At 40.6% G+C, this 17,885-nt stretch overlaps 1 protein-coding gene across 7 annotated transcripts in view; it reads left to right on the top strand.

The window, feature by feature from the left end:
- TNIK (TRAF2 and NCK interacting kinase) overlaps nt 1–17,885 on the top strand; it is a 341,628-nt gene that overhangs the window by 237,535 nt on the left and 86,208 nt on the right. For all 7 annotated transcript variants that reach the window (XM_087965315.1, XM_087965313.1, XM_087965318.1 and 4 more), the window contains exon 12: nt 2,519–2,723. In XM_087965315.1, the coding sequence (XP_087821441.1) occupies nt 2,519–2,723 (205 nt within the window). The remainder of the gene's footprint in view (nt 1–2,518; nt 2,724–17,885) is intronic.

Genomic DNA, 17,885 nt, shown 5'->3' with positions numbered 1-17,885 from the left:
TCTCTGTTTATTCTCCACTTTTTGTAGAATAGAAGGATTGAATGTCTGAAAATCTCTTGGGTGATATCTATTTCAGGATATAATATTAAAACAGGAACTATAGGGATTTTATTAGAATAGAATAGAATAGAATAGAATAGAATAGAATAGAATAGAATAGAATAGAATAGAATACTTTATTGGCCAAGTGTGATTGGACACACAAGGAATTTGTCTTGGTGTAAATACTCTCAGTATACATAAAAGAAAAGATAAAAGGAAACAGTCAATATAAATCGTAAGCATACAAGTGACAAAGTTACAGTCATACAGTCACAAGTGGGAGGGGATGGGTGACAAGGAGTGATGACAAGATTAACAGTAATAGTGCAGACTTTGTAATAGTTGAACAGTGTTGAGGGAATTATTTTTTTAGCAGAGTGATGGCTTTCAGGAAAAAAATGTTCTTGTGTCTAGTTGTTCTGGTGTGCAATGCTCTATAGCATCGTTTTGAGGGAAGGAGTTGAAACAATTTATGTCTGGATGTGAGGGGTCTGTAAATATTTTCGCAGCCCTCTTTTTGACACATGCAGTGTACAGGTCCTCGATTGAAGGCAGGTTGGTAGTAATTGTTTTTTCTGCAGTCCTAATTATCCTCTGAAGTCTGTGTCTGTCCTGTTGGGTTGCAGAACCAAACCAGACAGTTATAGAGCTGCAGATGACAGACTCAATAATTCCTCTGCAGAATTGGATCAGCAGCTCCTCGGGCAGTTTGAGCTTTCTAAGTTGGTGCAGAAAGAACATTCTTTGTTATGCTTTTTTGATGACGCTTTTGATGTTAGGTGTCCATTATAGTCCATGTGATATAATAGAATGCCTCATAAAGAGGAGAAAGCTTTTTCTATTCTACTTTCATTGAGAACCATGGTGGCATAGTGGAGAGCCATGGTAGCGTAGTGGTTGGAATGTAGTATTGCAGGCTAACTCTGCCAACTCCTAGTAGTTCAGTGCTGACAATCTCAAAGGTGACTCAGCCTTTCATCCTTGTGAGGTCAGTAAAATGAGGACCCAGATTGGTGGAGGCAATATATTGACTCTGTAAACCACTTAGAGAGGGCTGTAAAGTACTGTGAAGTTACACCTAAGTGCTATTGCTAAATGCTATTGGTATTAAGATCAATTTGCCATGTAAATTGTTTAGCTAGGTCTTTTTCCAATCTGGACATTCTCCATGCTTATGAATTTAAGTTCTCTGCCAGCTACCTCATATCAGTTCTTTTATATGCAGATGATACAGCCATTCCATCAAAGGTTGGGCTATGTAATTGTCTTGGAGTGTCATCACCCTAGTGCAGTAAAGAATCCTTCAGAATAGATCATTCAAAAAGAGTAGCCTGAGTATTTTCAAGAAAATACTTTAGTTTTACAGCTAGATAAATGATAAATGGAAGAACTATCGAGCAAATGAAATATTTCAGATGCTTAGATCCATATATTTTTCTGGGTAAGCTGATAAGCTGACCTTGAATTTGGAACCGGTATCATAGTTAAATCATACTATGAAAAATGTGCCCCCTGAGGATAAGCCAACCCTCAACATTTTCATATATTTTAATTTTCACCATTGGCTTAAAAAATTGAGCATCTGCTCATTCACAGATGAAATTAACACACAAGTGTATACAGGATATACCAATGCTTCACAGGTACTTTTAAAAAGCTGAAGAACAAACCTATTTGTATATATTTATGGATAAGTCCATTCATGGATAAATCAAATCCCATTTTTGAGTGTACAGTATTTTGGCACCTGAAATTCTTGGCTTCGCTGTGAGTGAATGTGGTATTTAAGTTTAATCTTCTACTTGCTGAGGAAACCAAGTAAGGGAGCTTTCTGTAAGGTGCCAAGGAATAATTTAGCAAATACTAAATTTGCAAGCTGGCATGCAAAATAATTGAGGGAACTAGGTATGTCCTATCCAAGAGAAGGATAGGGAGACATAGTAAATATCTTCCAGTACTTGAGGGGCTGTCACAGAGAAGCGGGGTTGACTTATTCTTCAAAGCACCCGAAAGCAGAACAAGAAATAATGGGATTGAAGAGAGATCCAGCCAAGAAGTAATAAGAAATTTTCTGGCAATTAGAACAATTAATTACTGGAATAGCTTGCCCCCTGGGGCTGTGGGTGTTCCATCACTGGAGGTTTATAAAAATAGACTGGACAACCATTTGACCAGAGGTCTCCTGCGTTGAGCAGGGAGTTGGACTAGAATATCTCTGAGGTCTCTTCCAGTCCTATGATTCAACAGTCTATTCAAGGCTAAAGTTTGGATATGTTGCTGTATAGAATATAAAATGTATAGGATATGAAGATGTATAGCAGGTGACTATATTCAAGAAGATATCCAAGTTCGGGAAGCCGCAGGTAAATCTTAAGAGTTGAGTTAACTAGCAGAAAAGTGGGAGGGATGTAAGAACTTTTGCATACTGAATGCAAAGGTATTGCTGGACTAATGTAAGTTTGTCTCCCCGATAAAGCTCCATCCTAAACCTGCCTGGAGAATCGACCTTAAGGCGGGATTTTTTGCGACTTCAGCTTGCAAACAAGGAACGCTCAGAGGCCCTCCGTCGGCAGCAGCTGGAACAGCAGCAGCGTGAAAATGAAGAGCACAAGAGGCAGCTCTTGGCAGAACGTCAGAAGAGGATCGAGGAGCAGAAAGAGCAGAGGCGGAGGCTGGAAGAGGTAATGTTATGCTTTTTAAAGCTTTGGTGGCCCAGTGGTTAGAATGCAGTATTGCAGGCCAACTCTGCCCACAGCTTGGAGTTTAATCCTGAGTCGACTCAGCTTTCCATCCTTCCGAGGTTAGTAAAATGAGGAGCTAGATAGTTGGGGGCAATATGCTGGCATTGTAAACCACCCATAGAATCTTGTTAAAGTACTATGGGGTGGTAAATAAGGCTATTTTATGCTTCGGACTGGTGAATATGTGTAAGTTTTCAGAAGGCCTACCCTAGTCATTTTGCTTTAACAATCTTTATTCAATGAAAACTACTGTGTCTAATTCAAAACACATTGTGTCATCGTGTGGATACCGATAGTCCTCAACTTATAACCCTAATAGAGCCTGCCCATCTAAGTCATAAATCGTGATAGCTGTCATTAAGTAAATGCAGCAATCATTAAGCAAACCAATTGTTTGCTGTGGGCTGGTTTTACTGAAAACTGGAAGTGAACACCAGTTTTTGCCAAAACACCATAAAACACGGTCATGTGACCAAGGGATGCTGCAAACTGCTATAAATGCAAGTTGGTTGCTGAACACCCAACATACAGCCACGTGATTGGCAGGGTGCGACCGTCAGAGTTTTGGAACTAGCTAAGCTATGTAAGTTGTAACTTGAGGACTACCTGTATGTAGAGTTTTGATTTGGGTTAGTGCAAAATTAATCCCAATCCCTGTGGTTTGCAAATCAAGGTTTATGTCTTAAAGTTATCCATGATCCAGGATATTGTGGCTTGTTAAACAGTGTTTTAAACCAGGGGTCTCCAACCTTAGCAACTTTAAGCCTGGTGGACTTCAACTCCCAGAATTCCCCAGCCAACTTTGCTAGCTGTGGAATTCTGGGAGTTGAAGTCCTCCAGGTTTAAAGTTGCCAAGGTTGGAGACCCCTGGTTTAAACCATTTATATTTAATTAGGTATGAACACAGACATCTGTAGTGTATGCTTGCGTCATTGGGTAATCTGTCTCCTGAAATGTTGCTTTCATTTAATTGGGGATAATTTGACAAGACTAGATTAGCAAGGGAAGACCAGAGAGGAGCAGAATTTGAGCTGGTCTAAGTTCTCAGCAAACAGCAACAGGGATGATATATGTGTCAAAGAGAATCCTTAATATTCAATGTGATATAATCAACTAATGTCAGGGAAATAAAGCAAACTAAGGCTACTTGCCATTGCTCTGATCTAAATAAAAACTGTTTTCCAGCCTTAGATTAAAAAAAAAACAATTCACAGGCATTGCAGCCATTTTAGATACCCCACAGTGCACTGCTTGCAAACTTTATCACAAACTTAAAATGGATGCTAGGTTTTGTTTATCAGCTGCCTCCCTATCAGTTTAGTGGAATGATTATTCAATAATAATTAGATCTAATGATCTATGTTCTAGAGCCCACTGTAACTACATAGCCAAAAAAGGCATTAAGAGTTGTTAACTTAATCCTACGTAGCTTTTTCTCTGGTAATATCACACTACTAACTAGAACATACAAAATATTTGCTAGACCAATACTCTAATACAACTCATCAGTCTGGAACCCACATTATGTATCTGATATTAGCACAGTTGACAAAGTCCAGAAATATTTCACAAGAAGAGTTCTCCGCTCCTCTACTCGTTGTAGAATACCTTATGCCACCAGACTTGAAATTCTAGACCTAGAAAACCTTGAATTACACCGTCTTCGGTCTGATCTAAGTATGGTATATAAAATCATACATTGCAATGTCCTACCTGTCAATGAATACTTCAGCTTCAACCATAACAACACAAGAGCACACAATAGATACAAACTCAAGGTTAACCGGACCAAACTTGATTGCAGGAAATATGACTTCAGCAACAGAGTGGTCAATGTCTGGAATACTCTACCTGACTCTGTGGTTTCTTCCCCTAACCCCAAAAACTTTAACCTTAGACTGTCTACTATTGACCTCACTGCTTTCCTAAGAGGTCCGTAGGGGTCGTGCATAAGTGCACCAACGTGCCTACCGTCCCTGTCCTATTGTTTCTTTTATTTTTCTTATATGTACCCATTTCATGTATTCATAACTATGTATATACTTATACCTATTATCTTGTAAGCGATTGACAAATCAAATAAATAAACAAATAAAAATAAAATAAACATTTGGTATAATCAGGACTTAACAGTGCTTAAAAACCGAGCTGACTTTCTTTCTTTACATATAATACTATAGACAGCCCAAAGTTCCTAAAATAAGACTTCCTACCACATCTTCCATTTATATTTCACACCCTGTATGTTGTTAGCACCCTGTATGTTTCAATGATTATTTCAGTCTTTAAATAACATAAATGTGACATTTGCATTACTGTATCTTGACTACAATCGAAACGATGATGATAAAATATAATAATGATGATACTAGTAGTAGGTGATGGTGGTGGTGATGATGATGATAAACCATAATGTTGAGCTTCTCTGTGTAAATTACCATATTGATGATGGTGATGATGACTATGAATATTTAACTAAGGCCTCTTCTTCTTTGTTCAATCCATGTGTTATTCCTGTCCAGTTTTCAATTTCCCATCATATGCATATGCCCAACTACTTAGCTTTTGAAAGAGAATCATGTTCCTCTCTTGCTTGTAGCTCAGGCCTCTAAATCACACAAGCTCTTTGTTATTTAAGTATAAAACATGCTGAGAAACATAGCCCCTTTGTGGGATACTTCGGTAATATTATTAAGGGCACTCAGATGGAAATCACACATCCCAGTCACAATTAGACAATTAGTGGCCTGTATCTTGAGGTCACTGGACAAGGTCTTTGAATAAATTGACTTTGTTATTGTATGGAACCAGTCATCCTGCCCCACAGTATTTGCCCATTTTTATTCTTAGGATTTCTTGGCAGGGACAATGCAGCCTGCAAGAGAAAACAAAGATACATCTGACGAGTTTGGCTTAATCATGCTGCAGATGAGTCTGCATTGCCATGAGGCTGACCACAACTATGGGTGTGACCACAACCAAGGGTGTGATATGGCAACTGTCATGCACTTTGAGGGACTCCTGTCTTATCCCAAAGATGCTTTTTTCACAAGGCAACTGGACTTGGTTTTGTTTTCATCCAGGAAGCTTCCTCAGTTCTGACTAAATGGTGGTGGAGGATGGAAGGACTTACATTCCTTGTGATCATCTGGTCATTAGCACAGTTGCTAAGGCCATTTGGAGGTTTGTCTCTGTCCTGGGCGGGTGGTCACGTGAATAGTGCTACAAATGGGTGTGGAATGTTCTTGGAACTGCTGAAAGGCCTGTGTTGTAAACAGGAAATAAGGTAAAGGTTCCCTTTATAAGGTAAAGGAAATAAAGTAAAGGTAAAGGTTAGTTTCTGGCTCTAGGGGGTGGTGCTTATCTCCGTTACAAAGCCAAAGAGACAGCACTGTCCGAAGACGTCTCCATGGTCATGTGGCCGGCATGACAAAACACCAAAGGCGCACAGAACACTGTTACCTTCCCACTAAAGTGGTCCCTATTTTTCTACTTGCATTTTTATATGCTTTCAAGCTGCTAGGTTGGCAGAAGCTGGGACAAGTAACGGGAGCTCACTCTGTTATGTGGCGCTAGGGATTCAAACCACCGAACTGCCAACCTTTCTGATCAACATACTCTGCGTCTTAGCCACTGACCACCACGTCCCCCCAACAGGAAATAGGTGGTGCCATATCCCTCCTCCTCTGTTGAGAGAGGGCTGTTCAGTCTTAATGTAGATGGCCTCTTTGATCCCTCTTCAAACCAATGATCCTCTTTGTCCAGAATGTGGACTTTGTGGTCTTCAAAAGAGTGACCTTTGTCTTTCAAACACAGATGGACTGCTGAATCTTGTCGCCCTGTCTTATTTTCCAAACAGAAGCCTTCCATTTTTAATCTGTAAAACCTCATTGGTTTGTTTTGATGTATTTTATATTCAAAGGTGTCAAATCAATGAATAGATAAATGGGAGCAGACGGTCAGAATTCATTCAATCAATGAAACAAAAGCAATCTTTAAAATGCAGTGGAAAGATTAAAACAGGCATCCTTAGGAAGATGAATTAGAGAGCAAGTTGAGCAGAAAACCAGGGTCTATTGTGATGGGGCAAACACTAAGAAGTCTCAATTAAGTGATGCCCACAAGGGAATCTAACCAGTGTTCTCAAGTGACCTTGAAATATTTCCAGAAAACATCTGGGGGTTTGACAAGCACTAGATCTGCTAGTGAGAAGAGAACATTTAGGGATAGCATGGAGGATTCATTTTTTCCATGGTAGCACTTTTCAAATGTTTGAAAATTCTCTCTCACCATCTCTGAATTCCCAAAGAAGCTAATAGTTGGGAGAGCTACATCTGTTAACATGTTTAAAGAGAACAAAGTAGCTAATCACAAGATATTTGGGAAAGCTGGCTAGCAGCCAAGCTCATTAATTAAATATTCTGCAAAATGTTTTACCGTAAAATCTCACTAAATGCCTATTTATAATGAATGTTTTACAGTGCTTTGAAAATAGTGTGTGAAGTCAGAACTAGAATGCTGCCAGTATTTGGCCTAAAGTTGGACCAGTGTGTCCTAATATTATGTTGGCTTTCTGAAGATGTGTATGAGAATTATTTTCAGGTGTGCTCATGCACACACACATAATTCCTGTTACTGTTAGCAATTTTGTGAGATGTATTTGCAGAATACAAAGCCTGTGAGCCAATGGCAAGCATTTGTAGTCTCCTAAAAGGATCTTGAATGTCTCAAGGATAATCTTGAAACCATCAGAGCAGAAGTATGGATGGGAGTGAAGTAATTCCTGTATCCCTATCTTCACAGACTTCCTCAACAGAATATTTCAACTCTTTTCTGGCACTTTGTATTCAAAAGCTCCTTGGATAGTAAATACTTCATGTGCTTTATCACTAAACTCAATGATAAAATGTATTGATGCAGAGCAGAGTGAGAACGAAGGCACTCAAATGGAGACCTGGCTTACTGAAAGGCGTATGGAACAGCTTCCCCAATCTATTTTTTTTATTCTGCCTGAGGACTGGCTGATAAATTCTGGGAGTTGAAGTCCACGAGTCTTAAAGTTGCCAAGTTGGAGGGCCTGCATTAATAATCCATAGCAATTCAGAAGTGGCCAAATTGACATTGGATCCTCAGTCTCCTGTGTTTAAGCTCAGCTCTCTAAACACTATAGTCTAGAACCCACTGATATTGTCAGAGAAATGAATGTAATGGTATGTGATAAGGGTCTTGGAAGACAGTGAGTGAAGCCATAGCCTGGGGAACAGTCAGACAGGAGTCAGCTTAGCTTGCAGAAAGAATGTGGGCATGGCAAACATCTCAAAAGAGACCCTACCTGGTTTCTTGGACTGTAAAAGTGAAGGGAGAGAAATGTAACTGAGATCTGCAAGATTGATGGCAGCCTAGCAAGTAATCCAGGCAGGAAACATGGCCAGATGAATTAATTCTACTTTACTGTAAGCTTACATGAGCAAAATCTTGCAAGTCTTGTAATGTTCTTTGGACTTCCAATGTTGTTTCATAATAGTAAATCTGGCACCAAAAGAAAATTTGAATCAACTTCTGGTGTTCCAACAGCTCATTAGCCTTAGGCAATATGAACAATAAAAGCACAGTAAATCAAATAACAAAGATTGTTGAGTAATGTTTCCAGTGCCTTCAAAAACATTTTCCTAAAAATGAATAATGTAATTGGTTTTACCATCAGAATTGTCAATATGTACCAATTTGTCAGTGCCAGGAAATATTTCAGTTGATGTAATGCAATTTACAGGGGTTAACACCCTGTGAAGTAGTCAATTTTTAATGACCTTCCCAGATAAATTTTGACATATTGCATATAGGTCCCAAATCCTCTTCCATAGTTTTAATCCATTTTTAAGAAAAACTGTTGTATTTGACACAAGAGTTTAACATGGAATTGAAAAGTTCCTTTGATTTAAAATAACACTGTTTTTCAAATGCAGTTAGTGGTCTTGACTACTGAAATTTAATTAAGCTCCCAAGACAAATGAAAATTTCATTTCAAATCAAGTTGGAACATATGATAAAACTTTCAGCGAAATATATACAGAAAAGAGAAGTCTTCCACTAGTACTTATGTTCATAGGAAGTTCCTTGTTCTTTTTTTTAAAGGAAGACATTGTTGATAAAATATTAAAAAGTGATTGGTTGGTTGGCTGGTTGGTTGGTTGGTTGGGGCTTTGCCAAACAAATGGTTCCCCAAATAGTGTGGCATATTTCTCTCAAATTCTTTCCAGAATAAGCAGGCATATGCTTTTCTTGAAAATGAAAATAAAATAAAATAAAAGACCACAAGCATGACTTCACCATCATTTTGAGAATAATTATTTCACTATGTTGTGTAGTGGCTGCTTTGAAGGTATCATAAGTTAAAGAGCATTTTCAGTTGAATTTCTGCTGAGCATCATTTCATCTCATCTTTGTACAGCCTTGAACAACATCATAAATTTGACAGCCCCCAAGGGATTCTAGCTTTTGCTTTTGAGTGTTTTGCTTCACATTGCTTCCTCATCAATATTTAAGTTGTGTCATGGTGAATGTGGCAGAAAAAGGATCCCCTTCTGCCTTGAAACAAGAAAGTAAAATGAAAAAAAGGGGTGGGTGGGAGAGTATCAAAAAAGCTTGGCCTGAAGCATCACTTCTGAAGTTGGGTAAATAAACCTCATAATGAATAATTGATGCTTGCTCTATGATCCTTTCTCTATCTAGCTATTTAATTTATACAGTTGCCCAACTCACAAGATTTGATTTTGGGCAGCATGCAACAAAAATAACTATAAAACCATAAAAATGTCAAACACAATCAAAATATTTTTTTTTAAGTACACATGAGAGATTCAATCAATAATGGAGCCATCTGAAGATCTCACCAGTCCTCTGAGAACCCCAGTTCTGTGCCCTGACTTGTGACTCCATCCCTATGGGTTTAAGGTGGAATTGCAAGTCATCTTGCCAATATAATAAAATAATAAAATTGGAAGGGACCTTGGAGGTCTTCTAGTCCAACCTGCTCAAGTAGGAAACCCTATATACCGTTTCAGACAAATCTCTTCTAAAAGCCTCCATTGATGCAGCACCACAACTTCTGGAGGCAAGTTGCTCCACTGATTAATTGTTCTAACTATAAGGAAATTTCTCCTTAGTGTCTCCTTTAAGTTGGTTTCTCTTTGATCAGTTTCCATTCCTTTCTTCTTATCCTGCCTTCAGCTGCTTTGGAGAACATGCTACTCCCTCTTCTTTGTGGCAGCCCTTGAGATATTGGAACACTGCTATCATGTCACCTCTAGTCCTTCTTTTCATTAAACTAGACATACCCATTTCCTGTGACCTTTCTTCATATGTTTTAGCCTCCAGTCACCTATTTCATTTCCAGTCCCCTATAATATTGATTGATTTCTTTTTGGAAAGTAAGTAGTAGCAGATGAGAAGTAAAATCGTAAGTCACAAAAGGCCATGAAATCCAACCCCCTGCTAGAATCCAGATTACAGCCTCCCAAACAGATGGCAAACCTGCCTTCACTAAACACCACCTAGGAAGGGGAGTTTTTGAAATTCTTAAGTAATTGTTAGCACGAAAAGGTGTAATTGCATTTGCATGCAACAGAAAGTCAGTTAGTGGTTATGCTCCATTGCTTCCGTGCCGAATAATTGTATGTTTGATAATGGCATACAAAGCAGGAACTCTGTTTTATTCCCCTGGAAAGAAACTAGAGCTTGAAACACTAGTTGGTGGTTGATTTCCGAGTACTGGTGTGCTTGGTTCAGATGTCATGATAAACACATCCCAGAAGGAGCTGCTTTGTTTTATGTATTTGAACCTATCTTGCAAGAAGAGTCAAATGAGAAGTTGTTATGTTTCCAGGAAGAATTCTGGTTATTTTGGATGAGGAAGTGCTCACTTTACCTATCTTCTTGCATAGAAACAACCATGAACTACAGGTTGTTCTGTCTCAAACCTTGTTCCAAGGAAACAAACACGAAACAGAGGTAATAGCAAAACCTTTTAATGATTCTTTACGAATTCCATTCCTTCACAGTTAAAAGGCTGCCAAGGTTTTGCAAGGCTGCCAAGAACACTAGATAAAGTTACTAAGAAATATTTCAAACATAACGAGTCTCCAAACACCAACCAAGATATTCTGAACGTCCACAAGGCTTGAGTGCAAAAACTTCTTTGCTTCCTGCAAAGAACTCCGGTTTCTCAGCTGGCTTTTATTTCTTAAGGGAGGGTCCATTACCTTGCAGCCTTACTCCTGAGTCACCCATGCTGCTGCAGCTGCTTTTTCCTTCAAGCAGCCTTGCACGCATGCGCACTGGGCACAGGCTCCTGGGGGACCTCTTTCATCACTGTTGCCAGCCTTCACAATCTCCGAAGGCAGCATTTCACTCCCCGATGGTCCTGGCCCCATCCCTGCATCACACATAGGTCCCTCATCTGAGTCCTCACTCTCTGAGACCTCAGATATCCGCACCTGCTGCCGGTGAACCACAACACAGGTAGTCCTCCACTTACTTCATTTAGTGACTGTTTGAAGTTACGGCGGCACTGAAACAAGTGAGTTATGACCATTGTTCACACTTACAGCCATTGCAGTATCCCCATGGTCATGTGATCAAAATTCAGATGCTTGGTAACTGACTCATATTTATGACAGTTACAATGTCCCAGGGTCACATGATCACTTTTTGTGGCCTTCTGACAAGGACCTGTGATACCTCACCCAGAAAAATACGGCATGCTTCACTTAATCCTCCAAGGAAAGATTGAAATGCAAACGAAGTCCAGGCAGAAGAAGATCATGGCTTCAAAATCTAAGGGACTCATTTGGACAAAGCTCAACAGCACTTTTTTCGTGTGGCAGTTGATAAAAATAGGATCGCCAACGACCAATGACAGATATGGCACAAGAAGAAGAAGACAAGGAAAGCCAAAGGGAATGCCAGATTCACTCAACATTTAACAAATAAGTGCACCAAAACGTGCCTACCATCCCTGTCCTATTGTTTCTTTTCTTTCTTATTTGTATCCATTTCATATATTTATAACCATGTTTATACTTATACCTGTTATCTAATAATTGTTTGACTAAAATAAATAAATAAATAAATAAATAAATAAATAAATAAATAAATAAATAAATAAATAAATAAATAAATAAATAAATAAATAAATAAATAAATAATAAATGCAATGATTCACTTATCAACTGTGCCAAGAAAGGTCATAAAATAGGGCAAAAATCCCTTAACTGTTTCGCTTAGCAACAGAAACTGGACTTAGTTGTAGTCATAAGTTGAGGACTACCTGTATAGCCATTAGTAAGCGTGCCAAGAGAGGGCAGTCTGTATAAAACAAATTGGTCACTTTGTTATTGCTTATGGGCAGGTTACAAAAAGTGATCATACACAAAATAGGAATGATTCATACTGAGTGGTTCATGCATACTGTTTCTTATTATTGAATATTACTTATCATTCATTTTTTACGACTCTGTCCTGATCTTTGGAATCTTTCCTTTGTCATTTCCAGAAGTGACATAGCTCGTTTAAAGAGGCACACAAAAACTTGTTGATTTATCTATAAGCCATGGAAGAAAATCAGCATTATTTTGGTTAACAGCCAGCCTAATGTTAAATGATGCATCACAGTTAAAAAGAAATGTTTGGTTCTGATTTTTCACACCAGATGAACATATCAAAATTGAATTCAGCATTTTGAAAAGGCCAAAGAGTTTATTTATACTTTATGCTGCAAATGTGCTCTTCGGCATGATGTTAGTTGCTTCAGTTTGCTGAGCAGCTGAGACCAAAAAGACATTACAGAAACCTTTACTCCATTTGAGTTTCCTCTGTGAGGTTTCAATTACAGCTCCCAATATTCCCAGCATTTTAGATCACCATGTGACCCAAAGAGATAGTAGAAAAGCTGGTTTTTCTACTTTAATTTCTTTTGTATAAATAAATTAGTAAAATGTCAGTTGTTACCCTTGTTAATACAACACAGTCTAATTCTTGAATTAATCCATTGTACGATCAATTTGTTAAATTGGGCCAGGAAGCAGACAACATTCACTTCAAAATATCTCATTGAGGTTAATCTTAATCAAGCTTAGTTTGTTATATGAATGCATTTGTTAGATTTCCTTGTGACTTGGTCAAGCATGTTGTGCCTATATTATTATGCTTTAAGAGTGGGAAAAGCTTCCTTTTGGGTGTTCTGAAGATTGCATGATACAGAGAAAGCATTACGTATCAGCTAGCACCTGGGTATCTAAATGTTTACTGCAGCAATCATCTTTTTAACAGCTACTTTCAGGGTGTTTTCATCTTTCTTTTTTTTAAAAAAAAAACAAGTTTTATTTTCAAGACAAACAATACATAAATACACATAAACACAAAACATAAAAGCATAAAAAATCTCTTTTCTGAAAGTTGCTTAGTCCCGGGTTAAAACTCTTGGTACAGACACAAGTTCAGTTTCATATTCATTTTACATACCATTTCATATCTTATTAACATTTTCAATTTTCTATATAACTTCTCCTCTCCTTTAAATTTTCTCATTTTTTTTTATTTTTTTTTCCTCCTCTCAATTCATATCCTAATATTTATTATTCTTTGTCTGTTCTATTCCAGCCAATCATTTATTTTTCTTCTTTAAAAAAAAGAAGAAATACTTCTCCTGTACACTATATGGAGATGATGCCTTTATCTTTTTCCCTTATATTTATAGTAGCTAATATAAAATACATAACATACATTGGGATTCTGTCTGGTACATTCTAAAATTATACTATATTATCAAAAATAATACAAATCTATTCATTAATATTGATATTCATTCATATCTTAGACGTTTAACTCATTACTTTTCAATTAAATCACATACTTTTATGAGAGCCCTATTTTCCATAATTATCCCCCCTCCACATCACATATTATAGCTCAATATTTCATTGAAATGTTCCTCCTTCTTCTACTTCAAATCTCATTTCACAAAATTTTTTGCTAGTATACCATGTTCTAATCATTAATTTTAACAATCATTTATATCTTAAATATTTTATCCATTTCAATTGAATATAATGCCTTTGTGGGAACACTTATTGTTAAGTTTAAAGAATAAGGAGACCAGACATCTGACCAGTGACTTCAACTCTTTAATAATAACAGGAATCAGAATGGAACAGAGCAATGCTATGGGCAGCAGTAACCCTTTTATAGGGTTAGCTGCTGCCTTATTAACCAATGAAACTGCGCAACAGGTTCCAACTACTGACCAATAAGGACAGTCCCAAAAGTAACCAATCAGGGACTGGTTCTGGCCCAATCCCAAGTTGTTGTATAATGACCAATCAAGTGTGCAGGTTTTCAACCCCTAATTTGCATTTAGGTTATTCACTTTTATTGATTCACAACACCCCTCCCCCTTGGGTTCCTTTTGAGGGGAGCTGTGATAAAATCCTCAAGATAGGCAGGCCGTTTGGTCTGCCTGGAAGATTTTCGAGGCTCCACCGGGTTTTGTCCAACGTCCGGTTCCGGTGGAGCGTTTGGATGACCATTGTTAATTTCTATTTCGCTGCACGGTGATTCCGTGCTGCATTCACTGTGGATGTCTCTGCTGCTGCGTGTTTCTTCGGGGTTTTGCAGTTCGTTTTCCCCTGTATTAAAGTTCCCTGGCGACATCAACTCCCTCCCCGCTTCACGTTCCGGTGCTTCGCTGGGCTGTAGGGCTCCCGTTGACCCGCTATTAGTTGTATCAAAGTCAATTCCCTCGATACTCCCTCCCCCTTGAGTTGTTGAACTGGGAAAGTCATGGCCGCTGGGTGATAATCTCGATCGGAGTTGGTCTATGTGGCGTTTCCACACCCTTCCATCGTCTGTTAGCAAGCGGTAAGATCTAGGCCCGGTGAGGTGGGTAACGGTTGCGGGTATCCATAACGGGTCGCCGGAAAAGTTTTTGGCAAAGATTAAATCGCCTACCTTAAATTCCCGGCATTTGCTGCTGGAGCCGACAGGTTTTTCTGGTGCGAAAGCGGGGTGGAGTCGGTCCAGGTGCGATCGTATTTTCCGCCCCATGAGAAGTTCAGCGGGTGTTTTGTTGGTCACGCTGTGAGGCGTGATGTGCTGCAATAAGAGGATTCGATTGATTTTCTTGTCGATGTTGCCAAATTCCATTTTATGCAGGGTCTTTTTCACAAATTGTACCATGCGTTCTGCACGTCCATTCGCCGCAGGGTGCGCGGGCGAGGTCAGCGCATGGCGGATGCCCCGATCAGCCAGATATTGTTCAAAGGGCAATGCAGTGAACTGCGGGCCGTTGTCCGAGACCAACACGTCCGGAAACCCGTGCGTGGCAAAGAGTCTGTTTATTAATAACTGAGTCTGTAATTTATTAATAACTGAGTCAATTGTAGTTGTGTGCATTCAAAGAATCTCGAGCCAGTTGGAATAGGCGTCGACAGTAATCAGGAAAGTGTGACCTTTGGTAGGCCCCGCAAAGTCAATATGAATACGGGACCACGGTCCCCTCGGCGTTTCCCATTCGGTTGGGCTTGCTTTCGGTGGGGCGTTGCTGACGTCCTGGCAGCGTTGGCACGTAGCGACCCAGGCCTCGATTCTTTTGTCGATTCCCGGCCACCAAGCGTAGCTGCGTGCGAGTGATTTCATCCGCACAATACCCGGATGTCCCTCATGCAATACCGCCAGCACAGTCTGTTGCAATTTGGCAGGGATTACGACTCGATCGCCCCACAAGATACAGCCTTTTTGGGAAAACAGCTCGGTTTGGCGGGCTTTGAAGGGCGCCCATTCAGGTGCAATTTGGTCTGTCGGCCACCCCCGTTCAACCCAGCGTAGTATGTGTTGCAGAACTGGGTCACGTTTCGTTTCAAAAGCAATGTCTCTAGCCCTCAAGGGTGGTGCCTGTAGAGATTCAATCTGTAGTGTTGAGAGGGTTGGTGCTGGATCCACAACAGCATCTGGGAGCGGTGTTCTGCTCAATGCATCGGCGTGGAGAATCGATTTCCCCGGGCGGTGCTGCAAAGTGTAGTTGTAGGCCGCCAGGAATTCAGACCAACGGGTCATTCTGGGGGACAATATATACGGGGTTGGTTTATTACCCGCAATGATCCCCAGTAACGGTTTATGATCAGTGATTATTGTAAAGGCACGGCCATAAACATATTCGTGAAATCTTTTAACTGCAGCAACAATCGCTAAAGCTTCTTTGTCCAGCTGACTATAATTGCGTTCAGCTTTAGCTAAGGTTCGCGAAAAAAACGCGATGGGGGCTTCCGCTCCGTTTGGTAACACGTGGGCCAGAATTGCCCCAACCCCAAAAGGCGATGCATCACACGTGATAGTAAGCGGCAGAGTCTCGTTGTACTGCATAAGTACTGAATCAGAAGTTAGCAATTTCTTTATCTGTTGGAAAGCATGTTGTTCCCTTTGTCCCCAAACCCACGTTGCTTTTTTGTCTATGCAATGGTTCAGCTACTGTTGCTTTGTGGGGTAAAAACACATTATAGAAATTGATAAGTCCAAGGAACGCCTGTAGGTCTGCCTTGTTCCTCGGAGTGGGTGCCTTTTTAATTGCCCGTAATTTGTCTTCGGTGGGATGAATTCCTTGGCTGTCCAGAAGGTATCCCAAAAATTCTACTTTTTCGGTACATAAGTGGCATTTATCTTTTTTTACTCTGAGGCCTGCATTTTGGAATCTTCGTAAAACCTCTCTGAGTCGTTTTTCTAGGGTGTCTTTGTTAGGTGCGGCGATAAGTACATCGTCGAAATATGGGACAACGCCTTTTATCCCTTGTAACAACCTTTCCATTAAACTCTGGAAGATTCCAGGGGCGACGCTTACTCCGAATTGGAGCCGGTTGCATTTAAAGGCGCCCCATGTGTTACGATCGTTTGTGCCTCGGCTGTGGTTGGGTCTACAGGCAATTGTTGATATGCCTGGCCTAAATCTAGTTTGGCGAAAACTTTCCCGCTGCCCAGAGAATGGAGTAAGTGTTGCACTACCGGTACTGGATAAGCACTTTGCTGCAGTGCGTGGTTTAATGTGGCCCGGTAGTCTCCGCAAATTCTTAGGGACCCATCAGGCTTGATTGGCGTCACTATGGGGGTTTCCCAACGGGCGTGGTCGGTGGGTTCCAGTACGCCCTGCGCTATCAGCTTATCGAGTTGTTCGTCGATTTTAGGCTTTAAGGCGAACGGCACCCGACGCGGCTTAAGGTGGATGGGTGCTATTTCAGGGTTCAAGTTAAACGAGATTGGGGTCCCTTTATACTTGCCTAGTCCGTTCGCGAAAACGTCTTTGAATTCTTGCACGAGGTCTTTCTCCCAATCGACGCTTTCGGCCTTGTGGACTCCGGCTACAGTGATTCCGAGCAGCCTGAACCATTGGAGGCCTAGAAGACTAGGCCTGTCGCGATCCATGACAGTCAGTGGTAGTGCGACGGTGCGGTCCTTGAATGAGACCTGGAATCTGCGGGACCCGACGACGGGGATTCGGTTGCCCTGATAGTCTTTGAGTATAACCCTTTGAGGGTTAAGGTCTTGGCGGCGAATCGTTGGAAGGAGCTGTTGGAGCGTTTTCCACGACACCATCGAGAGGGAAGATCCCGAGTCTACCTCCATCACGCAAGGTTTGTTTTCGATGGCGACCTTTACTCGGATTTTCCCGGCATCAAGGGATGTAGCGTGGCCTATGGTGATTGTTTGGTGGGTCTCTTCCCGCCTGGTTTCCTCACGCCTGGTGGAAGTGGTGGACGGCTTGTTTCTGTAGGAGTGGTTCACTTTTTCTCGGTGTGTGCCAAGAATCCGGAAGACTGGAATTCGCCTGTCGGGGTTTGGAGTTCTGTTTGCTTCTGCAAACCTTTGCGATGTGACCGCGTCTCCCGCAATGGCGGCAAAGTGCGTCAAGAAATTTGCAGCCGGATCGTGGGTGATTCGCTCCACAGCCGGCACACGGTCGAAATGAGTGTTGTGAGGACTGCTCTCTCTCCGTTCGAAGTCGGTTTACCTCTTCCTCATCGCTGTCGGACGGGGACTCTAGGTCTTCGTGGTGAGTTGATA

This window comes from Notechis scutatus, chromosome 4, assembly GCF_049901735.1.
Source record: "Notechis scutatus isolate UNSWTSFEM ecotype Mainland chromosome 4, rNotScu1.2, whole genome shotgun sequence".
Classification (NCBI taxonomy): domain Eukaryota; kingdom Metazoa; phylum Chordata; class Lepidosauria; order Squamata; family Elapidae; genus Notechis; species Notechis scutatus.
The sequence above is the reverse complement of the archived record's forward strand: the minus strand, read 5'-3'. Positions and strand labels throughout refer to the sequence as shown.